The following is a 26,741-nucleotide window of genomic DNA, read 5'->3' as shown; positions in this document are numbered from 1 at the left end:
TATACAGTTTTATAGATTGAAAGAACTCTAAAAAGACAGAAGTTTTGGTGCTTTTAATATGAAAGGAAAAATAAAGATTTTTTTTTTGGGTTATGGAAAAGCAGAGAGGAATGGCGTGATGGGAAACATCATCAAGTACATTTAAAAACATCTTTAAAATATGACGCTTCAATAAATACTTCAATACATTTAGGCATGTGGATACATTTCTCATGATTTACATTTGTTTACAGTATTAATCATAAAATGACTTTTTTTTCTCCGATCTTCATTATTGCACATACGTTGTGATGGGTTTGCCCTCCTCGAGCCAGTCTTGTGCAAAAGTTGCTAAAACCGGATGCTAGTTTAACAACAACAAAAGGTAGCAAGCTGGATTCTTGGTTGCTTTTTCCCCCCGATAAACTGGAAAACACAAACCCGTTAGCTGTGACGGCTTCACAGAGGCGGAGGAAAAGCAACTACATGCAAATAAACCACGGTGGCTTCGACACTCGGCAGCAGTCTGAGCCAGATTACTTGACCCCACAGTTAGCTTAGCAATATGCTAACGTAAAACGATGTAAACGGTGCTCTGTGTTGAAGGAGATCCTAAAAGCTGGAGGAATCCAACGCCGCTAAGCTACGCCAAGCTAAAAGTGTTGCAAATTGAAATTATAAAAAAATCTCCAAAGAAAACTAGAGAAGAGAAATGCTGGTTTTCAGTTCTCAGTGCTGGACACCTTTGGTCAACATACACACTTGTTTTATGCATTATAGCGGCATCTTTGAATGCTTCATTTAAAAACACGATCTGCTTGTGACGCCGTATGAAACACAACTAAAGCCCTCTGTTCTGTTGGGGAGTTCAATTCCTTACGATTTTCTTTAGTTACTAATAGTTTTTACAATTGTGCTTTACTTTTAAATTCTAACCAAAAGTGAAACTAAATCGACATTCAACAAATACTAAAAAACAAGTGAACAAAAAAGAATGCAGCAAACAATCCTGCTATTTACCTACGAGGGAAAAAGAAAACATATCTTGCAAATAAGCCACAGTACTTGATGCATAATTTGTCAAAGAAACTGATTTTCAGTATAAAAAAACATATTTAAAAACATTAAATAATAGTAATAATAATAAAAAACTAAAATAATCACTCACACACCAAACGTTAACACAAAGTCCAAAAGCACACAATAAAAGAAAAAAAAAAAAGCCACAGAAAAAGCATCTCTTGGAAACACCTGCTGAAATGTGTGAGGAGATGAGCACCTGCCACCAGGGGGCAGTGAAGTCCCAATGAACCTGGCATCGGCTCAGAATGGGAAAGAAATGCATTTAATCTAATCACATTCTCACTGTGTGAACTTCGTTATAACTGCTTCCTACATCTGAAATTGTTTTATCTAATGTTTCAGTTTCTTCCCAGTGAAGCTAATCAACTCACAGCTGAGATTATGAGTAAACAGAACAGTAAATCTTATATTTTATCGTCTCGTATGGCGATAAAAGCAGCCAGAAACGCATTCAGACAACTCTTTACAGTTGAAATGGAGGCAACAGAAACAGCTTTCATCAAAAATACTGAGCTGGCATGAACAGCGTCTGTGCTCGGCAGGCCGCCTTATCGAGGTATACCGAAGTTTTAGAAAGTTACAGTCAGCATTCCTACAGGTCTAAATGCTGCACACTGCTAATCAGCCTTTTGATAGAAGACGACAGGACAGATAAATCAAACTAATAACCAGCTGATATCCATTTGTTAAACCTGTGCTAGTGCCCATAATAACCAGGGTTGCCCAAAGAAAGCTTGGCAAAACTACGGCAGTTCATCAACGGCCCGCCATGTTTTTTATGTTGAAAAATGTTACAAGTTACAAAAATTAGGAGATGCACAAGCAGGCATCATAATTTTGAAATGATGTGTGAGGCGCAATTCAATGCGTCCGCTATAAACACAGCTCAATCCGTCTTTTCTGTCACTTGGTGTATAAAAAGAATAACCTTATTTAAAGTAAACAAATGACACTTTGCCTGGTGGGCAGGCAAATAAAGCCTGGTGGCCCGCCAGGCTTATAACAGACTGGGGGAAGCCCTGAACAACAAATGCGATCTAAAGTGAAATTGTCTATACATTGTACTGTTTTAGCCTCAGTAAAAATACCTCTTGTTTCCCTATTTTGACTAAAAGCAAAGTAAAGTTCGGCCTGATGGCTACGGCAAAACACAAAGAAACCAACAGAATTTCAAAAAAGGAATAGATTTTTGTCTTGGATTAATATGATTTGATTTCCTGCCTTCTCTAACGGACCCCATGTTTTTCTCTTGCTACAACATCTCACCGCTCCTTTCAGTGATCAGGGACACTTGTGTGAGATTTGCAGGTACTACTGAGCGCTGGAAATAGTTGCTGTGAAGTGAAGTTTGAAGGTGCGACAGAGTGTGTGACTCTTATAGCAGAAAGGAGCAAACGATTCCTTCTTCAAACAAACCCATCACAAGGAGCTACAGTACGACTCGGATGTAACAGGAGGTCGGAGGTTGTGTCCTCTCCAAAACCGCAACAGCAACACCTTAAAAAACAACAAGTCTTTACAAACACAAGTCTGGAATAACAACAAAAAAAAAAAAACGCAACTTTTTTTGTTCTTCTAGTTGCACCAAGGCGCCTTCAGGTAACCCAGGCTTGTCTGTTTGATTAATTTCATGATCCTCATTTTCTCTTTGTTTTGGCCACGTAGAATAAAAAAAAAAAAAAAAAAAAAAAAAAGCAAAACAAGTTCAACATTTAAGCCTCTGTTAGTTTTCCCAGTCAGTGCAAGGCAGGCCTTCGTCCTCAGACTCCGACTCCGGCGAGGCCTCCTTGATTCTCCTCAGGGCCTCGTGGATGCTGCGGGTCAGGGCGTCGGCGGAGTGCAGGAAGCTCTTGGGGTGGCGCTGTTGCTCCGGCCGGGCGCGGACCTTCTTCAGGCGCACGCCCTGCCGGATCTGAGCCAGGATGTTGTTGCCGTCGTCGTCCGGGTCGGGGCCGAGGACGCGCAGCTCGGCCTTTCTCAGGTGGAAGCTGCCGCGCTTCAGCGAGGCCAGCACCTCGTCCATGGGCGAGCTCGCTGTGGAGACGCCACACTCAAACGTTAAAGGAACCGACATGACGAAGTGAAATTGCAAAACTTCAATGTGTAACTATTGAATATGTGTTTCTCCCTGGAACTTTACTACCTTGAGTCTAAACTTTTAAGGTTTGTTCTTTCTTTATTTGAGGTAGAGAAGACTAAAAGTCTTTTTGCTAAACTAAAAACCTGGAATTTCTTTAGCAAAATTACAATTTTTAATCAAGTTTATTTCAGTGTTTGTAACTAACTGCATTTCAAACAAAAACCATATACCGACAAAATAAGTTACATTTGCAATTCAAAAATCTTTTTTGCATGTTAAAAATAAATGACCCTGTGATTAATTACACAGTAATTAACTAATAGAAATCAGCACTTCAAATTTCCAGTGCTAATTTCTATAAAATTTGATTTCATTTTAGATAAAAGCAATTTAAAATTTTAATTTAAGATTTAAAGATATTTGCAAGTTTACTTTGTAAAACGGGGCGGGGGGTTCTTGCCTGATTTTTTTTCTTTTCTTTGACTTTGAACTCAGTTTGTTCACAAATACATCTCAGAAAATAACAACCAGCTAATCATGTCTGCCTTTAAGCTCAGCCAATCAAACGTGTTTGAGCCTCTGCCAGATTCCAACAAATCTTTTTTGGACTCTTGAAACGTTTCCCTGTTAAGACCATAATCATGACTAACAAGTCAAATTCTCCTGGTGGCTCTATATGACTTTGGGCCGGCTCAGGTAGACGGAGATCTTTGATTTGGGGTTATAACCCACAGGTCAACAGCTGCCCTCTAAAAAAATTCCACCATTTCAAGAAAAGTTTACTAACCTGCACTCCTAAAGTGTGTTGCTCGTGATCGTTTTCCTTACCTTTCCTCCACTGTGATGAGTCCAGCGATGCGGTCTTCCTCAGCTTCTTCCTGGCAGTCAGCAGCTGGCTGCTGTCAAAGAATCGCGGGGAAAACGGAGCCAGCGGCAGCGAGATGCTTTCAGACTCGCACTTTTGCGTCTTGGTCGGGCTGCTCGCTTGGCTCTCGACGGGAGGAAGCGATTGAGGAGGCGGGGGAGGAGGCAGAGGGGGAGGCGGAGGCGGCGGAGGGGGAGGCGCGGCAGGCGGCCCCACCGAGAGCAGAGACGGAGGCGACGAGAGCGGAGGCAGCGAGAGGAAAGGAGGCGCCGCTTCCACGCTTTGGAGGCCGACGGAGGGCAGCGAGGCGCCTTCGCAGCTGAAGACGTCAGCCGGGGGCGGAGCAGAGAGCTCTGGGAGGTCGGAGATGGAGTCGGTCTGGACGCTGACCGCCTGGGTGCTGGGCTGCTGCCCCGCCCGCCTCCGGCCGGGAGCCTGGGCGAGGCGCAGGCGACTGGACCGGAGGGTCACCTGACCCGGATAACGCTGCGTCAGAGACGGGAAAACATCAGTCAGAGGCTTCACTCACCTCTACAGGACACAACCATGGAAATATTCCAAAGGGCCAGTATTATGCGTTTTACATCCACATAATGCTATTTTACAGCATAACCAAGTAAATATATTAACTTCAGTTGATATAAAAATGCTACATATATGAAATATAACTTAAAAGAAACTTGACTTTCTAATTCAACGCCTTGAAACTGGGCCTCCGTCTCTTTAAAAACTCACTCATTTTGAATCTCTTCACATCATCGCTCCTCTGTTAACCCTTTAGCAACGGTTTTTACTAGTGAGGAGGAGCTGCACCTCAAAGGCGGAGCTAGGTCCACCCAGGCGTTCTGCACAGCTGAAGGGTTGCCACGGGAGATTAAAGGATTTCTCAAGCATGCATGAACCAATCAAATCAACACTCCAGGTGTTTTTGATGAGGGAGTTACAACATGATGTGAAACTCAAGAAAGACAATTTTACATAATTCTCATGTCTAATGCAGCTATTACAATAGAAAGAGCTTCACAGCAGAGCCTGGCGGAGATGAGCAATAACGACGGTGAAATCCTCACCTGTTTGAGGCTCCGCAGCCTGTCCAGAGTCCTCTGCCTTTCCTGACTCACAGTTACATTTCTCTTTGCTTCATCATCTTCTGCAGTTTCTCCTCCCTTTAAAAAAAAAAAAAGAAGAAAAAAAACAACAAAAAAAGCAGGGTTTAGATCCACCTGTCTGGTTTAAATGGCAATAAGCTGGATTTATTTAATAGTTATGCAATATTTTGCAAAAATATAATTACCACTTCAAATTTCTTATAGACGGTCACAATGGCAGAAAATGTGATGCTCTGGCCAAATGGGAAGTTAAGTTTTATGTTCAGGCCTGAATGGAAACCGATGCATTGTGTCGAAAACGGACGCTGCAGCTCAATATGGACTTGGAATTATATCGCAATATTTTGTGGTATTGCTGAGATAATGATGACTTAACTAAATATTTAATACTTAATTTTTAGGGAACTGAATAGCTGTGACTGAAGGCCACAGCACTCAAAGCCCCACAGACACAAATGTGGCCCCAGAAGACATTCCCAGTTGGAACAGGGTTCAAGACGCTACTCGCTTCAGGAAGTGTGACTTAAACTGCCAACAACTGCTTTCAATCATATTTTTGAATTTACTGATATTTATTTATGCTCTAGTTGAACAGTGGAGAAAATGGCAAAAATAACATTTCTGATCATACGGTCAACTATGTAAATTAACATTTATTGCGACGATAAATCAGAATTCTTATAAGACATTTCTCGTGATAAATGATACAATAAATGAAGACACCATTACAGCAGAGAAACATTGTGTGAGATGCTTTTGAAAGCTGACATTCAAAAAAACAACAAGAGTGTCTAGAGATCCACATGCACTTCAAACAGCCTTTAATTGACCTGCAGCTTTAATTTCAGCAGAAGGATCACAAACCATGGATGCGCGCTGCATCTTTCTCTGGTTTTGGTTTGTTTCCTGAATGGTGGAACAGGTGGCAGCGCTGACGCCTTGCAGCAAGAAGGTCATCGGTTCAAATCCCAGTTTTAAAAAAAACCCCGCCACATAGCGAATGCTAATGCGTTGCTGCAGCAACGGGCAGCAAAACGACTGGATCTGACGCAGTACCTGCAGAGAGCTGAAGTCGACGTCGTTTCCGTGGCGCTGCTGGATTTTCTGGTTGTGATTGAAGATACAGATTTCCTAATGAAGAAAAAACAATACAATCGACACAGAGAGGTGTAACAGACAAAGCTTTAAATAGCTAGAAACACCCGGCGGCATTTGAAGGAGCAGGCAGATCGGACCTTCTTGTTTTTGAGGTAGACTTTCTTGGCAGTGATGCGGCCCCTCCGGGCCTCCAGTTGCCGCGTCCTCTGCTGGAGGACGCACAGTTCTTCGTCTCTGAGGGGTGACGGAGGGGATGCGGGCTCCTCCTCGCCCTTCATGGCGTCTGGGCTCTCGAAGGCGTCGTAGTAGACCACCTCATCCTGTTGCTCTGGGAGAAGAACCAGCAGAGGTTTTAGTTTGACGAATAAACGGCTTTGTTGGAGACAGATCAGGTGAACATCAAGAGAACACGAGGAAATAACAATCAGCAAGAGCCTTTGAGTTTTAACAAGAATGTATCTAAATTATCTTGTAAGATTAAGGAGTGATGTTCCCAAACTGTACCACATTTTCACTAAAATGTATTACAGCAGTCGTGATTAAAATGTTTGATAAAGTGAGTTAGAACAAAAACAGGCACTTCATTTTAATTTAAAGGGACATTTTTATGTGTTTTCCACCTGTCATTATTATGTGTCATTTCATAGCACAATCAAGTTACTATGTTATCTTCAGTCGTTATAAAAATGCTGCGTATATCAAATATGGCTCAAAATTAATTTGACTCTGTTTTTCTATGTAGCATCTTGAATTTGCTCCTCTGTCTCTTAAAAACTTCAGCTATTTATGAAAAGAATTAAAGGGTGCTTTATGAAACTCCACCTTGAGGATTGCTCCTCTATTAACCCCTTAATAGGGTCAGGATTATTTAAACTAAAATTTCTGACACTCATGCAACAAACTGGAAAAAAATAAAATAAATAAGCGTCATAGGAACACAAAAAAGTTTTTTTTAGGGACAGGATACAACATTTTTAGAAGGTTTTTTATTCCCTAGCTTAATTGTGAACATGCGTCACTTATACGACTGGATCTGACAGAAACGGCGCCACGCAGACGCTCACCCATCATCTGCCTGCGCAGACTCTGCAGCTGCGCGGTCAGCAGCAGCTCCTCGCAGCGCAGCACCTCGGCCTGAATGTCGTACAGCTGCAGCTGCAGCTCATAGTACAGCGCCTCCAGCTGGTCCAGACGCATCATTGCATCCTCCCCACCCTGCAGACTCTGCATCTGGAAAAAGCACAGGCTCAGCGTTACGTCACGCCCTTAACTGGCCTCCAAGGACACAGACATGCAGACAGGCTGGTTTTCCCAAAAAACATAAAACATAATCCGACTGCGCTTTTTGTTTCTGATGCGAGTCGGACGGAGTGGAAACCGAAGCGGATTCCTGTTTGGTAGCGTTCGACTCCTGAGATGAGACGCAGAGCGCAGCTTTGCATGAAAAACAAACGTTTGACCCGATTGTCATTCCCAGTGAGTCATTTCCACTGTTGTACAGCAGGATGTTGCTCCCTCCATCACGGGATGCCAGAGCCATGAGATCATTGCTCCAAGTCCGTTATCTTGCTTATTTTCCCTCCATCTCTTGACGCACAAGTCTCGTTTATGGAAAAGCACCAACCTATTAAAGTAAAAACACTTTGCCTGCATTAACTTTTCTTTTTCTTCATCGCGTTGCTCCGCTTTACCTCTTCCTTCAAGCCGTGCTTCTTCTGTTCCAGGCAGATTTCCTTGGCCCTCATGAGCTGCAGGGTTTCCTTGGAAACGGCGTACTGCAGCCGCTCCATGCGCTCGATTGCCGTGGCCCACGCCGACTTTCCGAACTTCCTCTGGTCGGCGCGCATCCGCTCATACAGAGCTGCAGGAGGGAACACAGCATTGGTGAAAACAGGAGCCAGTTGAATTTAACTGATGCATTGGCACATTTTAGTTGTACTCCAGTTTAAAAGATACTTTGATCAAATATTAATAAAAATCCCTTTTGTATGTAAAGCAAGAAAAAATAAAAACCCAACTTACTCCATAAAGAATGTTATTTTTACATCTTTAAATTTTGTGCATGTGCACAACGCTGCCATGGTAGAACAATTCTGTTAACAAAATGAAACCTGGAGATGTCTGTATTATTTAGAGCCCCTGCAAAGGGAAAAGTAACTCGGAGAAACCGTTGAAGAAAAACTCAAAACCACTTGTATTCTTCTTTTTTCCTCACTCCTTGTGTCAGCTATGCTACACGCAGACTTGTTGTCATAGCAACTGACTAACAACAGCTCCACTAAAGTATCAGTATTTAGCACCAAAAAACAAGCACACATTTCCCACACAAAGAACAGAACATTCAGTCGGTTACATTTCTGTGTCTACAGGCTCGATGTTTATTAAAAAGCGATCGTCTGGTTGGTTAGCTAATCTAAACACCTGCACTACTATTAAACTGTGAGAGAGTTGGTGTGTGGTTCACCTTTGCATTTACTTTTTTTTTTTTTGCTGGACCGAAACGCACAGATTTCTGCAGCACATCTACATATTACAGTTGTCAAAGTGAAGCTAGCATTAACTGACCTACCTCAATCTGTCTCTCTGTTTTTTTAATTAAAACTATTCATCGTTTTTTTTCTTTCATATATCACGCATACATTTAAGATTCAGCACATCGTGTTGACAACTTTACAGCTAAAACCAGTGGTTGTCATCGTCAGCAAGCGTTATGCCCTCCGGTTGGACGATGGAGCGAAGGCTCTAGCGCACGTCACGCTGCAAAGCATCTATAAACGACCTACATACACTCAAATGTTAAAACGCCAAAGTAAATGGAGCGTCTGACATTTTCCCACGGATGGAGGAAATGCCTCTCGTCTCCGTTTACCTTTCTGAGCTCGGGTTGTGGTTTCAAAGAACTTCACAGTCAGGTCTTGAATGGCGAGCACGGCAGCCTGAGCCTTCTTCTGCCACTCCTCATCCTCTTTCCTCAGGCTCTCCACGCGGCGAGGGCCGAGACGTTCCGTCTCCAGGCAGATCTGACGAGAGAGAGAGAGAGAAGCAGAGCAGGTTCAACACACAAAGTTCTGACAGCTGAACTGGAATATTAGCAAAACAAAATCTCAACCACCTCTCTTTCATCCCCATCACATTGTGTACAGTAGAGTAAACTTTGACGTATTTTATCGGGACAGACTAACGCAACATGGCACGTAATTGTTAAGCCGAGGACAACGATAAATATGATTGGTTCATTTGAATTTGTTTTAATTTAAACAAACTGGCGTTTTGTAGGATGGACGCTGTGTTGGGAGTAACGTGCAGTTTTAGTTTTCTTTGCCTAGCCTTTATGACGCCACCAATTTGTCCACTAATGTCCTCTAATAAACATCTGGGGCCTTCACAGAGAAGTTCAAAGGGTGTGAATATTGTGACAAGGCACAATTTTTCCTTCCACAGCCTCACAACATCTAGTAAAAAAACCCACTAAGGGTTCTGTAATACTCTCAGCCCACAGCAGAGGGTGGTGAAGGGTATGGCTATTAGTGTTTACAGTGACAGTAACCCAGCTTCCCACTGGTCACATAGTAAAAAAATCCACTAAAGGACATTTTTAAAAATAATGCACAACTCTTAAAGTTGTAACATTTTAGCTGCTCATCCAAAGTCATGAGTGAAAAAAAAAGCGAGATGAGTGGAAAGCGCTTGCCATGTGTGAGACCTCGCTCTGGGTGCGAGCTAGGAAACATAGCCACAACGATGACACGATGGGCAGCGTGTGGAACAAAATGTACACAGCCAATAAAGCAGACTCCCTTCCAGGGCCTCTCGGCACGTGCAGCCGGATAGTAACGGCTCAATGTAAAACAGATGCGAGCGCAGGAGCTGCAAAATAAACACCGCCACAATAATCGCCAACAAAAGGACTCGAAAGCAGCCTTGTTAATGACAGACGGCGTGGTGACTGGGCTGAGCGCGTTGTGTTCCTGGGGAACCGTGCGCGGGAGGCACGTGCACAGGGAGTGGTTTGGAGGTGAAGCAGAGAGCATGAATGGGGGTAGGGGGATTACATCAGCAACCATTAAAAAAAGAAAAAAAATTTTTAAAAATCTAGTCAAGAAAAAGTAGAGTGCATTACATCAGTGTTTGGGTATTGCAAGTTGGACAGCGCAACCTATTTCTATCTTCATCGCCATCTTGTTGCCGATTCTGCTCGCTTTGACCCCTTTGACCTGAGTGACAGAACGACCTGAAGCCAAATATCTCGACATTAAAACCGCCTCGTGATTTGGAGTCTGCTGAACTGGTTTTTATGCAAAGCAAGAGGCTCCGACACAAACGGGTAGAAGTCGGCGTTCCCTCCTTATGAACACAGCGGCTGCGGGTCTCGACACCGCGGCTCGAACGGGAGACGTGTCAAACAGTCTTTAAATAGAGGTGACACCACTCCCCATGATGGAGTGCTGGGATTACGACATGCGTGCTGTCATGGTGGTCTCTATCTCATTTGGTTAAAATAGGAAGGATCAGATGCACACACACACATGGAAGTGTTTATCAAGCAGCTGGAACTTCTTAAAGGTGGAAAAGAGGAGACATTAGGTTGCTTAGCCGTTTTGGAGCATTTCTTTTGAATGAACATAAAAGGTTTTTAGACTTGGACCTAAAATAAAATGCTCTTTAAAACTTAATAGAGGCAAGCAAAGAGAATAAATTCCTCAGAAGAAGATGCTGGTTCACGTGGTTAAAAACTGGATTTGGTTTGGTAACAAGCACCAGAATGTGGAGCTCATGGAATCCAAGACAATCCTGATTGGTTTAAACCCAACAATAGATTAATAATGACAGCTGCTGTAATCAGGGAGACAATTTACTTCGATCCAGGTCACAGAACTAATTAATTTGAATATTACGCCATGTGACATTTTTGAATTGGGGTCGAATTTGCCTCACAGATGAAGGCAAACCCGGCAGGTGGGATCGGGGGACCAAAGGGATAACCGTTGCCGTGTGACAATGCAGGCTGTGTGAAGCGGTAATTGGAGCCCGACTGCGGCGCGATCTGCCTCAGACGCGTTGGGAGTATCGCCACATTTCTAATTCATGGCCACCCTCTGACCTTCCAGGCAACAGGACACCCACAGCGTGCAAGTTCGTCCTGCAGGTTACCACGGTTCACTAGGCACCCATCAGGAGATCTTCAATTCAAATGAGCAGCTCCTCTTTCATTCACAGATTGGGATACAACCACTTCAGCTTTGTCATGTCATAACCACAAACGTTCATGTTTTTTTCCCCCCACTGTTGTACACCAAAGCAAAGTAATGGCTTATTATTAAGGGAAAAAACTTGCATTCGGTTCCCAGGAATTAATACTCTGCAGAATCACTTTCTGCTCAGATCTGAACTATCTATGTAGCTGCATTTCCATAAAATTGCACAAACTGGAATTGCAAAATATTTTATTTGCTGCTTGGAAACATTCCAATAAAATAAAATAAAAAAAATAAAAAAAACTGAAGTTTTTTACAAAAAAGGTTTCTGTGCTAGTATGAGGTTGTTGTTTTTTGGGCTGCATCAAAATAAATGTATTTCACAAAACCGCAATGGAATCACTTTTGTATAACACGAGTGGTGATCAACAACTGGATGTTACTTCTGGCAGAAAAGACAAAGACGACAACAGGAAATGGCAGGAGGACAACGGCCCGGGATATATTTTAATAAACAAGCGGCAACAAATATTTTCAAGTGTGATTTTTAATTGAGTTTTTCATTTAATGGAAACACAGCAGTTGCAAAATTGTGTTTATTGACATTAGCAGAATATTGAATATTGTAACCTGACACATAGCCAAGTCAGGCATGTGAACATTTATTTTCGGGTCTTGCTGCAGATTTCTGAATGAGATTTTGGTCTGGATTTTGACTGGGCTTGTTTTTGTTTCGTTGAACCACCACTTCTAAGCTTCTTTGCCTTCTAAAGAAAAGCATCCTGATAAATCATCCTGATAAATTGGATAATTTCCCCAATTTTGGGAGCTCAGAAATCAGCTAATGCCAACATGTGAAACCGATCTTATGTACTGCTACCTACTTTTTCACTACGTTTAGAGACTTCTCAGCCAAAAAAAATTGTAATCAGCAGGTCAGGTGACTTTAAAGAAACATGACTTTGAAATTTTTATAAAATCTGTAGCTGGTCAGAAAACTGCAGTTGGTGCACCTCTAATCCACAAATCAGGTACAAAACTTCAAGGCACAGAGCAGAAAGAAGAGATACTCGGCGTAAACGGCTCATTCTTCCAGCTTAGCTTGCAATTTGAAGCACTCGTGTTTTTACAACAGTCTCACACATCCCTCCAGTATTTACATTCACACCAACAAAGGAGGTCAGGCGAGGCTGCCGTTCCAGTCAGAAACTGATCCCCGACTGCTCTTTCAGCAGCAACGCCAAGCACAATGCAAACTGCATGTAAATGAAAATGTGTACCAAATTCCCTACTCCTTCCTTTTCCCTCAGGAGTTAAAGATGGAGAGGGAGGGGGAAAAAAACTACTTCCTGGGTGAGGCTACAACACAAATTTGTTTGCATACAGCTTTGTTTTTAGTCGTTGGATCGCCCTGAGGGAAGCAGGTGGCAGAGCTGGGGGGAAAATAAAACAAACAAAAAAAAAACTGGCATCCAGCAGATTTTCCATCTATGAAAACAAAAATGGTGAAGAAATCCTGAAAATAGAGAGAGAAAGAGAAATTCCTTGAATCGTGTTATGCGTTTAAACAAAGAGCCTATCAGTTTTATTTATTCCACTCTTATTTTACAGTAATGTAGCCTATAACTAATCACTTAATTAAGATTCAAAATAATAAATTAAAAATAGCCTACACGTGATACATGTGTGTTAAACCTCTAACTGATTAAACTACAGGTTTTTTACAGGTAGCCAATCAGAGCCGTGCTTTTAATTAACAATTAAAGCACTTAGAAGAGAGTTCTGACAACAGGATGAACCCATTCAACTCCATAGAGCTGATATTAATAAACACAGTTCTCCTGTTCCACACAGATCAACACTCTGACTCACCGGTGAGCTAGAAATACTTTCTAGAGCTCTAAAAGAAAAGCAAGAAAACATCAAGCAATTTCTTAAACTGTAGTCGGTCTTCTTAGCAAATTCACCGACGAGGAAAGGTGAAATTTAAAACTGATTTCTGCTCTACGGACATTTTACATTTTGAGAGAGACTGTAAATTCTGTATTTAGATCAGGAACCACCCCAGAACCTAAATTCCATCATAATAGAGGGTCATAAACACACCCACAAACACACAGTTGTTTGTGTTGGTTGGTGAAGCCATGCAGGATCAGCATGCTGAGTAAGGAATGCAGTTTAGAGAATGAGAAGCACTGTTCATTGGGGGGTGCGCTGATTGCAGTTTTCTGGCCGATCACAATCTTTAAAAAGCCTGACCTGACCTTTTTTTTTTTCCAGGTGTTGTAAGGTCACAATGGCACCTTCGATGTTTCAATCTTATTTTATTGAAAAGTGCCAAACAATACCTGTGAAACAATCCAAACTTGTTTAAACCGAACGAGGTGGTGCTCTCAAATATACGTGGAAGATTTTGCGCATTACTGTCCATGCTATTAAATTAATGAACAACAAAAAGTCCTTTAATTATTTTATTTTTCATATTATGAAGGGGCTCCATTATGTTTTCCGGTCACAAAGTGTCATTTTAAAGCACAATCAAGTAACTATGTCACCATAAGTTGTTATAGAAAATGCCATATATTTCAAATGTGACTTTAAAGAAACATGACTTTGAAATTTAACGCCTTGAAATTGGGCTTGTGTCTCTTTAAAAACTCCTGCTCTTTCTGTAGCTCCGCCTTCAGAAAGTCATCAAAACATGGCTCCTCTATTAACACTTTAACATTTTTACCAGCATTTCACAGAGAGCCAGCTCCTATAATGAGATCAGCTGATGTTCAGTTCTACCAGGTGTTTGCCAATTGCTGCTGGCTAGTCTGAAGGAGCTGAGTGGAGTCTTGCTCTGTCAGGTGGAAGCTCAAAAGTTAGGACACTGCAGATCAGAGGAAGAGCTTCGTCCAGGAAGGTGGCCCTCGCTCTCACCAATGGTTGCCATGGGAGATTAAAGCATTTCTCAAACATGCATGAAATAATCAAAGCAACACTCCAGGTATGTTTAGATGAGGGAATAACTTTATAACTTGATGCAAAGCTAAAAAAAGAAGGACATTTTATGCACCACTGCCCCTTTAAAAACAAACTACAGTCTCTTACCAAAAATAAATTGCACAGGAGTATTTTTGCTTTAGCAATGGTTTGATGTACATTGAGGACAAACTAAGAAAACAATTTAAACCACCAACAAAGCGTCCTGAGTTTTAGCTTTCTTGTAGTGCCAAATGCAGCATCTTTTTGGCCATTTAAAAGTAAAAATCTAAAAAAAATAATCTGCATCAGTTTACAGGACCAAGGCTTCATTTATGATTATCATGTCCTAAATGACCAACAATCTGTACTGTGGAAGTTTGAATTGTCTTAGTTAAAAGTCCCTTAAAAACTTTCTTGGAAATGGACCATAATGAGCGGTTTTCCAGTGACACCGACTCACGACTTTCTGATCCCAGGATGACTACTCTACCAATTACACTAAACTAAAGTGGATGTGTTAAATTTTAACACAATACCACTGGACTTGAGAAAAGGACTCCTTCCATCTGGAGCCGACCATAGTGGTTATAGCAGCCAACTTAATGAGCTATGGGTTGTTGGCAGCCACAGTGAGAAATTGTGAAAGGCTAACCATTGACATAAAGCCTGAGACAGCAGCAAAATCATGATTTGTCTTTAAAAACGCACTCCTTCGTATGCTATATATGTGTATCATGTATCAATAAGTTTCCAAAAGCAGGAAAAGATGCACTCTTTTGGTGTAGATAGAATAGCATATTTAGACCTAATGAGTGATGGTAGAGCACATCATCACAGATATAAAGTCCTTACACTGGCTCCCTGTAGCTCAGAGAATAGACTTTAAAATACTTTTGTTAGTTTTTAAATCATTTAATGACATAGCACCAAAATACATTAAAGATCTGTTATTGTGTCAACCTGATCGACCACTCTGGTATTCTGGTTCTAGTCTACTAGAACCAAACATGGACAAGCAACATTCAGTATCTTTGCACCACAAATCTGGAGCTTCCAGAAAACAGCTGAAACACAGTTCCTTTAATCCGGCGCTCAGGAGGAGCGTGGCAAATGCCATGGTTGGACAGCGGGGAAACAGAGTTCAGGAGGGAGATTGTCCTGTCAGACCATCAGTTCCCAGAACCACGCAAAGAAAATCTTGTAGAAGCACACATGGGGTCAGTGTGACCTCTTTGGACCACAACAGAGTAAAAAGCTCATGGGGTCCAAATGGCCACATCTCTTAAGACTGTGGGAAAGTTAAACTAAAGGCTAAAAACCCACCTGTTTAGAGTTACTTTTGATTAGCAGCAAGTGGAACATTTAAATTGAATGTTTATCGCTTGTTTCACAATTGAGGACTGTAGGATGTTTTTATGATATAGATCTGCCCTGTTGCTGAAATGTGCTATACAAATAAACTTGAATTGAAATTGAATGGAAAGTGTAAGCTTTTGTTCTCCTGTTGCTTATTTGAGAGGTGCCAATATTTAAAGTTCAAAATTAAATTCAGCACACATCAGTTTTGCAACTGTCTAACAATTGTCCAGAAGTAGGGCGTTGACCTACTGACCGGTAGGACAGGTTTTATCGAGGATCACCTCTGAAGTTCACTAGATTCTCTCTTCAAGCCTCTGATGAAGAAAGGCAACAAAGAGAGCAGAGGAAGAGTGCTGAGGCTGCAGAATTACCGAGTGGTTTAGTGGCCGCTGTAATAATACTTATACTGGTGGTTAATCTGCTCTAGGCAAGGGGGGGAAAAAAAGCCTCTCTAGCTGATCCTCTACCCTCCATCCTGCCATCATCTTCATCATCACCACGGCAGCTTCATAAGCCTCAGCATGTACCAGTAATGTGATGGCAGTGGGCTTATGCGTGGATGCTCATTGGAGGAGGGTCGCCTTGCTCTAACCAAACCCACAGAACCCGTTTCTTTTACCGTGTGGTCCACTGATTTATGAAGGCCCGCCTGACGGGAGGCAAATTGTCTTCAAGGGCAAATGAGTAATCCGGCTACATGGAGGTCTAAACCTGCTTAAAACAAGCTCGAAAAACAGATGGGTATTTGTTTATGTGTGCCTATGTGCAGAATTACCTTAATTTGCTGCCGCCGCAGCGTTGCCACTTCCCTGATGTCCCTGAAGGGCTGCAGCAGGTAGTGGTACAGCTGAGTCGTCGCCTCCAGCAGCTCGCCGTACGCCTCGTCCTCCTCGGGGTACACCTGCAGCAGCTCCACCATGCTGTCCATGGTCTTGTGCTTGTCCAACACCTGGGACAAAGCACATGGGACGGAGGCTTGAAAAGTGGACCACCCTCAATGTTGAAAAATGGTTTGAATTAATTAAAAAAGTGCATTTGGAGAGTTGTAAGTTGGCTTCAACCTAACTTGGCTCCCATCTAACTGATGCCTCACAGCAAAGTTAGAGCAACAAGTTATGCAAGCAGGTTTAAAATAATTCACTTTTTAAATTTTACAATCAAGTTCCTACAATCAAGTTCCTAAAGCTCCATCCTACGATGGAGCTTTAGGGTTATACTAAGGAAAAAGAAAAAATTAAATGACAAAATTACAAGAAGTCATATTACAAGAATAACATAATATTATGAGGCTTAAGTCATAGCATTATACAAAATAACATTACAAGAATAAAGTTGTATGAGAATCATAAGGACAAAGTCATTATAATATAAGAAAAGTCATATTTCAAGAATAAAGTCATACGAAGACTTTATTTCCATAATACTATGACTTTATTGCCATTATTTCAACTTTATTCTTGTGTTATTATTCCTATACAACTTTATTCTCGTAATGTTATGACTATCTTCTATAATCGTAGAATAAATAGCTGACTTTATCCTTTATTTTTGTCATTATCAATTTTTTTATTGTTTTTTTTTTGTCCAGACACAAGGGTACAGACAATGTACCTTTATTTATATGTATGCTCAATAAAGTTTTCTTTAGTTTTTTCATATTCCTTTGATGTAGAACATGAAGCTGAAGTCCATGTTTGGAGGAAAGTGTAAATTTCTCACTCACCTGCTTCTTATACAAGGGGTTTACATTCAGCATATCAACCAGGATCACTGATTACTACACATTCTGGGCGATTATTCCCCTAGATTACATTTGGCCACATTTCCATTCCAGACATTTTCTGAACTATATATAGTGCTTTAACTCACTGCCCTCTTAGTGATCATCTGAGCTGCATTAGTGGCTTTAGGACAAACATGTTTACTCAGCCTTTACTCTGATTAATACACCGCCATGTAAACGGCATTTCTTGATTACTGTAACTGAAATGAGATCATTATCAGGGTAAAAAAAAAGGAGACTTCAGACTCACTCGATAACATTAATAACACCAATATGACAGTTTCTACATCATCCTGCAATGCATGCTGTTGTTATTAAAATGTGTGAACACTTCATTATCTTTAGACATTTTTACTCATGAAATCCTCAACACCAGGGCCGGGTTTAGGAGGATGTGGGCCACTGGGCTACAGAGTTAAAGGGGGTTTTGGGGACTTACCCAAGAGAGTTTAATTTAACCATAGTAGACTGAGGGCTAAGTATGCACAAACTTGAAGATTTTTAGGATTTGTAAACAGGAAAGTTTAATTTTCTAATATGATCTTTATACAAGTTGTTTTGTAAATTACTTGTAAACATAAAGCGGTTTCTTGAAATGGTTTCATTCCACAAAAAAATACTGAAAATGATCCAAAACATTATTGTATTACACGTGGCAAATTGATGGAGAGCGGACTGAAGACGACATAAAACGTAGCTAGTGCTACATCTAACATTCTTGTAGTCAAGGGTAACGCTACAGTTAAAAAGTTGCTCTTATCCACCGTCACATGCCAAGCCCCTCCCTCTCCTGAAACACAACCACCAAAAAATATGGACATAAACATTTATTAATATCAGCCCAGTTCTGCTTATCGGACCCTTACCAATATGTTAAAAAATTATGAACGTCCGTTAGTACCAGTGTAGATGCAAATATATATCATGCTTCACTAATCAAACCACCTTGCATTTCAGAGAAAACAAACTGGCAAATAAAATAAACATTATGATTCGGGATCAAACTTATTAAAGTATTGCATTCCAACCTTTTAGTTGAGGAATTAGATTAAAGCTGCAGTATGCTGCAGGGCGAGAGTGAGAGTGATTGACAGCGCTAACACCCTCCTCCTGGCTCTGATTGGTTGTTTCTGACCGAGTAGAATATTTCTGCAAAAGTACTGGGAGCAGTGGGAGAAGGCAGAAGAGATCATTTTACATGAATGAGCATTTGAACAAATATGTAAAAAAAAAAAAGAAAAGTTTTTTATAAAAGTTTAATACTGCAGCTTTAAGTTACAGCAGGAACACGTTCAGTTAAGTGCCAATTTTCAGCAAGTTACGTGTTCATAGAGTGGTTTACCTTACTTTGTTATATGTTCTTTGGAGCTTGTATTTTTCTACCCACTTTAATCCATTTTATAACAGATAAACTCTAACCCTAATTTTTTTAAAATTATTATTTAAAAAGTTGCTTTAAATTGGCTCCAATTTGAACAAAATGCAGTCTGAAACAATGGCTACCTCAAAGCTCAAGGCAAGGAAGAAAAAAAATCTCTCAACAAGCACAAAGACTCAGCCTGGGAGGATTTGTAAGTGCATGCTCATTAATGTGTAGCCAGGAATGATATCACAAAACACATTGTTGAGTAAAAATCCCCCCCCCCCCCAAAAAACCCGACTGATCCTGACTGCTACTGATTCATACCATATGTCCAACAGTCCACACACTGTTCATTGTTCTTAAAAACGCCACTAAGTCGAGCTTTTGTTTAGAGCTCTCTCAGAAACCAGCTTCTTTGATTCAAACTGCCTAACACATATCCTCTACTTCAGACGCGACACTGAATGTACCACCGCCCAACAATCATCTGAAGAGGCGAATAAACCGCTCCTCTATCTGACACAGATATGAATGATGACTTTTATATAAACTCTGAGCTAATTTTCCTAAGCCCCTCTACACTGTGACATACACTGCCTGATTCAGCTCCAACACTGCCCCTACTGTTTACCTTGGCCCTGTGTTTCCCTGGCAACCGCTGACCAGCCCCACACCCCGCTAGCCAGGAAACCCCCGGAGCTAAATGAGCCAAAAAGTCACACAGGATAGGATTTGCAAAAAGTATACTTTTAAAGTGTTATTACATCATTAGGATCAATATGAAATATGAGTACAAAGACTAGAAAAGTGATGAATAAGTTATTGTTCCACTTCACTTCAACAGCATAGAGACGTGATGCCTACAAAACGAGAAAAAAAAAAAAAGCGTAATTAGCTAACTCAAAGCTCATGAGCTCAAAGTTAATGAGGCTCACTTGCAACAAGTTAGCTGGCAGGTTTGGATTCGTGTTTTAAAAGCACTTTTACGAAGGTACAATTTTACAAGCTAAGTTTAGCATTAAAGGCAACAAAAGCCCTCAGCAAAAGCGCGGAGGACGTAATTAGAAGATCTTCCTCTCGGTGATATACTGGAGCTGCAGACCCTATCATTAAGACCGGTTCCTGTCGGCCATAAATCTGTTCCATCTTACGCCGCAGTAGTTTTCTTCTCTTCGTGCCTTTTAATTGAAATAGAACACAGGAAAGAGAGGCCTTCACTTTCTTTCATGCAGACTGTGAACAGGCCTCCTCAAAGATGGAATGCTTCCTGAAAGATGGTAAATGTAACGACTGTCACCGCTGAATTAACGCGAATATCTGCACAAAATGTAGTTAGTTGATTTATGCGGAAAAAGGAGATGTATTTCCAACTCAGAAACTCAGAACACCGAGCAATTAAACAAATTACTTACAAAGAATTAACGTCCTAAAATGGCTTTTGGAAATCTCGGGTGTAAGTGGGTACCCCAATTTAAATAGGAAAGTTAGAGAAAGGCTCATCTCCGTAAAGTTAACAAGGTAGGTAACAAGGAGATAGGCCATAAACACAACTAAATAAATCTTATCAATTTCAGAATGTTCTGAAAGCCCGTGCAAAGATATGAGAACAAAAGCCATGTAGCAGTAGAGGCAAAGTATGACTGTTTGCTTGTTTCTTCTCTCAACTTTAGACAATATTGCAAAATTCAGCAATATAAATTAAATTACCCAGAAATCACGGCACGGTTTGTTTCAACAAGGAAAACAAAAATGTAGCAATTCTAATTAAATTTCAACTCTATGAAGAGCTGATCCGAACACAGTACGTTTAAGGAAAAGCAGTGGGTCGAATATGGTTCCTTGGGGAATCCCACTTGAGAAGGTAGCTGATGTTGTTGAAACAACCCCGCAGTTTCACGGTCCTTAGTCTGTTAAATCTGATTTAAAACCTCAAGGAAAATATCCCTCCATTGCCAACACATCAATAAACGGGCTAATAAGATCCAAAGTGCCAAAACAGAACTCCCCAAATAATAATGGATGGATTTTAAAGCATCCATTATAATGGATGCTTTAAAATGTTGAAAAGTGCTGATTCTGTGGAATGACTTCACATGCCCAGTAGGCAAAAACCAAATAAATTGTGAACACATAAAATTGAATGCAAGTCTGACAGAATAAAATACACCCGCATTTCCCCAAAGTGACGTTAGCGATGTGAACAAAAGGTCACAGTGAGTGGCTGCGTCATTATACAAAAAGCAATACCAAACCTTCATTCAGGAGACAGACGTTCATACATTTGTGAATTAATGACAATTAGGGATTAGATGTAGAGAAATTTGAAATGCTGTAAAACTGAAATCATCGCCAACTCAGAAACGTATTGTATTTTTATGATACAATACTGATTTAAAGACTAGCTTTTGATTCATAAGGAAATTGTTTTGTAGCCCTGGTGCAATGCAACAAAGTCCTTTGCCCTTCATATAAAGTACTTTGCGAGTCTATGTTCTGTATCTAAAACAACTAATAAAGTTTAGTTTATAAGACTACATTATCACATTTTTTGCACTACATAAAAACCATAAATATCTGAGTACGCCATTAATCTGTAACTATCAGCTTTTAAACGAGAACTTCACTGCTGATAAGCTGTTGGTCTGGGTTTCTTTAGTAACAGGTCAGAGATAACGGGAAACGGTCAAAGTGACTCTGGTCAATGATCAACGGATACACAGAGGGGATGCGTGGTCTTAGACCACCGGTCCGTCCTGTCCCTGATATCAGAGAGCAAGGTCTGGACACTGACACAGTCTGTCAGTGTGATGGTGATAAGACCAGACAGCGCAGCGATTTCATAAAAATAGAAGTATTTTAAGTCGGCAGCTGCTCCAGAGTAACTAACCAATCAGGGGTAAGCTGGTGTTGATTTAAATGTTAAGCAAAAATATCTTAGCAGGAAATATTCTATATTTCCCCTAATATATAACCAGAATGTGTGCTGGTTAATATTGCAGCTCAAATTATGATTACCCAATAAAGCTGGAAAACTGCAGATTGATTTAGGAGATGTGTTGCTAAATTTACGGACATCAACCAGCAGCTCAGTTTAACCAAAGTAAACCAATCTGTCCTCTTTCTTATCCTGTCTCAACAGGATTAGACCCTCCATAGCAGCGGCTCCGGGTCAGAACAGCCTCGCACCGCCTACAGTAAGCGTTTATTAGGAACGGACTTACTGACCTGGAAAACAGAAAAACATGTACAATCCAATAAAATAGAGTAAATATTATCTCTACTGTTGCCGAGTTTCGCTTGACTGTTGTATTGTGCTGCGTTTCTGATGACGGAAACCTGCCAGGATAAAGACACTAGTGTCATAAAAGAAGGCAGCGTCTAATGGATTGCCTACTTTAAAGTAGCATTACGTAAAAATCAACTTTTACTAGCTTTACATGTTATGATGTTATTCCCTCATCAAAAAAACATTGTTTCTTTCATGCATGTTTGAGAAATTATTTAATCTCCCATGCAAAACACCTGGGTGGACCTAGCTCCGCCTTCAAGGACAAAGCTCCTCCTTTGACATGCAGAGTGTAAGCTTCTGAGCTTCAACCTCACAGAGCACTTCTCCACTGCTCAGCTCCTTCAGACTAGACAGCAGCAATTAGCAAACACCTGTTGGAAATGCATATCTGCTGAGCTCATTGAACTACTACTTCTCAGTGAAATCCTGGTAAAGAAATTAAAGGTTTAATAGAGGTGCCATGTTGTCATGACTTCCTAACGGCAGAGTTTCAGAAAGAGCAGAAGTTTCTTAAAGAGACACGGACCCAATTTCAAGAAATTAAATGACAAAGTCAAATTTTTAAAGTCATATTTGATTTGTATAACAACTGAAGGTAGCATAGTTAATTGATTGTGCTATAAAATGTCACTACATGCCTGGAAAATACATTATGCTGCCCCTTTAATAATCAACAAGTGAGTTTATTAAAAGAAAAGAGAATTTCCAAAAAGTGCACCATGTCTATCTGATATCGTCTGTTCAATTTGCTCTTAAATTTGTTAGTTCCATATAAAAACATCTCAACTTCACCTGTGCCATACATTAGAAATTCAACCTGAAACATAAGAGGTATATACATATCTCTTATATTTCATTTTTAACATATACGTATCAGTCCAATAAGTAAACCAGGGGCTGATGTTAATAGCAGATATTTATGTCCTTCTTGTTGCCATTAATGACTAGATATTATCATTATAAAACCAAGAAAAATATGGACAGCAGCAGCACTTATACAACCGTTATAGCAAACTGTGTTCAGTCAGAGGCTTCTTCAGAACCGCTGTAATTCAGACCTCTACAGGAAACCCTTTTGGCCCTCAACCATCTCCATCTAGAATGACTTTTCAAAGAAAATTGCATGAGCAATAACATTTCTATCAGCTGTAACATGTTAACATCAGATATCAATACCAGCCCAAAAATCAGAGGTCATCCCTCTGATGACGAAATGGGTTTGAGGTTAAAAAATGCAAATATAGAAGTTGCCAAGAGAACTCACACGACACATCATGAGATCAAGGAATGAGGACAACAATAAAACAACTGATCAACAAATGTGATCCATCTGGAATGATCACTTTTTGGTAATTTTCTAACAAAAATGCAACTGAAAAGCAGCTGTAGAAGTCATACATCGTATAGGAACTGTCTGCTTCTTAATGCAGGTTAAGCCTATCAGAGAAAATGACCTGATAAAACAAGTCACAGTCTGCTTTAAAAAAAGGTCAGTCAGAAAAGTGGCGTCGCATATAAACCTAAAAGTGAGTCACTTCATCATCGCGCAAGTTATTTTGGGCCTGGCCGAGCCCTCACACAGCTGTTTGTGAATCAAACAGTTGAACAAAGCCAGGATGATAAAAGACTTGCAGTTGGCTTCGTTTCTGCCCCCCGCCCGCTCATCTCTACCCCCCACGGACCATCTTTATAACTGGGTTGTTACCTGGCTTTCACAGACTCTTGTAAAACTACTTCACATTTTGTTCTGGTACAAGCAGAAACCTAATTAATCGTGTTTGGTCATTTTGTGCAATGCAACCAGGTAGATAATTGTGAAAAGGAAGATTTAAAATCCAAGGTCTGTAAAGTGTGTTTTTTTTTTATCTGAAAAGTGTGGGGTGCATATGTATTCAGCGTTCTTCAAAGAATGGAATGGACGCGAGAAATGTGGTGGTGGCTTCACAGTTTCTTGTGTTTGTGAGTTTTAATTCAGTTTGTCATATTCAAAATATTTTAAAAAGTATTTGCTTGAATATTTATGACTATGTCATATTTTTATACAACATTAGATACTTTAAAAAATCCAAATAAACAATTAAATTACTTTTTAAAAATAAAAAAACAAGCACTTTATTAAATACAATAACCATATTTTAGTTTATGTTTGATTATTTCTAGCAAAGGATTCATTTGTAACTAGAAAATATTTCTCGCATCAATATGTGAAAAACTGTAGAACATATAGCTGATCAAACAGAGACAGACAGACAGACAGACATTTTATGCTACTTGAGGAATTCTATGAAGAACATTTTTAAAGGCAAAATTATTTTTTATCTTAAATGGAAAATGCATATGTATTTTTACACAATTTTGGTTCAATTAAAGCTCTGAGCATATAGTTCTTTCAGCACACTGGCGTTTCAGAGTCTGCCTACTCCAGTTAACGATTAATCGATGACTAAATTAGTTGACGATTATCACAATAATGGAGTCATCACGATTAATCTAATTAATCGTTTCAGCCCCAGTGTAAAACATGCAAATGTTAGAGGTTGATACAATAATCACAACTAAGCCAATCTGAAGCCCGCTAGCATATTGTCCAAGGCGCTGGACAAATGTCCTGTCTGGCCCACAAAGTTTTCGCTAACTCTGAATTATGATGCTGCGTGTTTTTAGTTATACGGGATAACGGCGACGACAGAGCCAACAGCTGCGGTGGATGACACATCCCTGCGTAACTCCACCTCCATTTGTTCTCCCTATGTTTCTATGCAACTTCCTTGTTACAATTCAGCCTGGAGAGGGATGTCTGGCCAGAGCAGATCATATTACTGCTCCGTGTGTGTGCTGCTGCAACAGATGGTAGACTATGCAAAGAGGGAGGGGGTGAGGGTGGGTGTCCGGAGAACAGGAGGCTCAATTAGGATATCTTATAAACACTGACAATAAACGGCACATATATGAGTTTTGACATAATTAAAATCACCTTTAATGATTATGTGTTTTTTATTATTAAGAATAAAATCTATGAGAAAAATAATCCCTTTACCTCCTGCATCCGCCTTTTAGCCGCCTCCAGCGCATCTTCGTAGCCTTTCTGCCTCAGCTCGCTCAGGCTCTCGTAATACTCCTCCGTGTCGTCGCCCTCGGAGAAAAGCACCTGGGAGAGGATCTTCCAGCCGCAGGTGTCCAGGGCGTGACCCAGATACACCTGCAGCTGGTAGCACAGCGCGTCCGTCTCCCGCTGCGACATCCCCGGGGCGCCGAACAGCACCGTCCACACGCCGGACTGCTCCTCCGGGAACGGGGGCAAGCAGGGCTCCAGATCCGAGTTGACGGCGCATAGCTGCTGGTGGGCCGCCCGCAGGTCCTGGAAGGAGAACAGGCCGGCCCAGCTGAAGTCCTCGCGGAGGCTGAGCTCACCGTCTCCCGGGTCTGCGTCCTCGGGAGACGAAGGGACGTCCAGGATCTCCATGTCCGTCTCCTTCGGTGTAACAATATTCCAGGACCCTAACGTGAGGCTGACGCACTCGATCGCCTTCAAGCCATCGTCGTTTACAGTCTTTTTGTCTCCGGCTCTGGTGTTTGTTGTGGGGTTTCCTGTCGGGACAGAGTGCGGTCTAACTTCACCAGCTTGACAGGCTTCGTCTTTCTTCGCTTTGGCCGAACTTTTAGCAGCAGCAGCGGGGACAGGAAGCGCAGCCGCGGGGCTACAATCCAAGTCCAGAAAAGTGCTCCGTCTCTGGACGGTTCTGTTGTGGCAGGTTATGGCGAACTTTCCCTCGATATCGTTCCAGGCCACGATGAAAACAAATTTATGCCTCTCTTTCTCGTCGAACACTCTGGGTCGGACTGACACCCATCCGGACTCCAAATTATCCTCCATGGCGAATGACATCTCATCCGGCCACTGAATGCACAGATTGAGGTTGTTCGGAAATAAAAAAAAAATTCTGAAGTCGAGGCTAAAGGCTACTGCTAGTTGACGACAGCGACAGAGGGAGTGGGGGATCCCTATCAGCGAGATTTAGCCTTGGAACAACAAAGGCTCTCCAGTTTAGTAAACCAGCTGTGTGCGTGAGCGCAGCGAAAACGCAGTCAACAATGTTCTCCCACCGACCTCAAGGATTTGCGGTTCAGACATTAAGTTCAAGCGACCAAACGCGTTCCCAGACCTCGGTCTTTAAACGAGCAAAAACTCGGCGTCGTGTTGCCGCACATAACGCCGGTTGCCATAAACACCTGGCCGCTCACCTGGCCGAAGCTCGCGCTCACAGTACGCTTCTTTGTCCGTTCAGACAATACGGTCGCGCGACTCGGCTCTGCTCTCCGTGTCACGTGTGAGCTTCTGTTTACAAGCACAAGGTGCGTGCGCGTTTGTCAAATCCGGGGAGGGACTTAACACTCCGCATGCTATGTTCAGTGTCCACGATTTCATCGGGAAAAAACACATTTATTTATACTTTTAAAGTGTAACTTCAATTACAAAACGTATACTGTCAATCAAATTTTTTTTTTTACTTACTCTCTATGGCTCTTTTAGAATTGTCTAATCTTATTTTGTTTTCCATCTTATGTTT

At 41.2% G+C, this 26,741-nt stretch overlaps 1 protein-coding gene across 1 annotated transcript; it reads right to left on the bottom strand.

Moving 5' to 3' along the window:
* Positions 1–38: 38 nt before the first annotated feature.
* Positions 39–26,510, bottom strand: jmy (junction mediating and regulatory protein, p53 cofactor). The gene is made up of 10 exons (XM_008423425.3): positions 25,211–26,510; positions 16,514–16,687; positions 9,084–9,234; positions 7,906–8,075; positions 7,279–7,444; positions 6,352–6,542; positions 6,173–6,247; positions 5,078–5,173; positions 3,971–4,493; positions 39–3,096 (listed from the first exon to the last, which is right to left on the bottom strand). The coding sequence occupies exons 1-10, from the start codon at positions 26,057–26,059 to the stop codon at positions 2,786–2,788; spliced, it is 2,706 nt and encodes a 901-aa protein (XP_008421647.2). The 5' UTR covers positions 26,060–26,510; the 3' UTR covers positions 39–2,785.
* Between the last annotated feature and the right edge of the window lie 231 nt (positions 26,511–26,741).

This window comes from Poecilia reticulata, chromosome 12 (genome assembly GCF_904066995.2).
Source record: "Poecilia reticulata chromosome 12, P_reticulata-male-v2, whole genome shotgun sequence".
Taxonomy (NCBI): domain Eukaryota; kingdom Metazoa; phylum Chordata; class Actinopteri; order Cyprinodontiformes; family Poeciliidae; genus Poecilia; species Poecilia reticulata.
Note: the sequence above shows the minus strand (reverse complement) of the source record. Positions and strands in the feature narration are given on the sequence as shown.

Bases quoted from the DNA above. Each gene is read 5' to 3' on its own strand.
- jmy (XM_008423425.3), bottom strand. From the start codon at position 26,059: ATGTCATTCGCCATGGAGGATAATTTGGAGTCCGGATGGGTGTCAGTC. The intron at 8,076-9,083 runs GTAAACGGAGAC...TCCCTCCTGCAG, and splicing joins CACAACCCGAGCTCAGAAAG to CTCTGTATGAGCGGATGCGC. The intron at 3,097-3,970 runs GTAAGGAAAACG...GCGTCTCCACAG, and splicing joins CTCATCACAGTGGAGGAAAG to CGAGCTCGCCCATGGACGAG.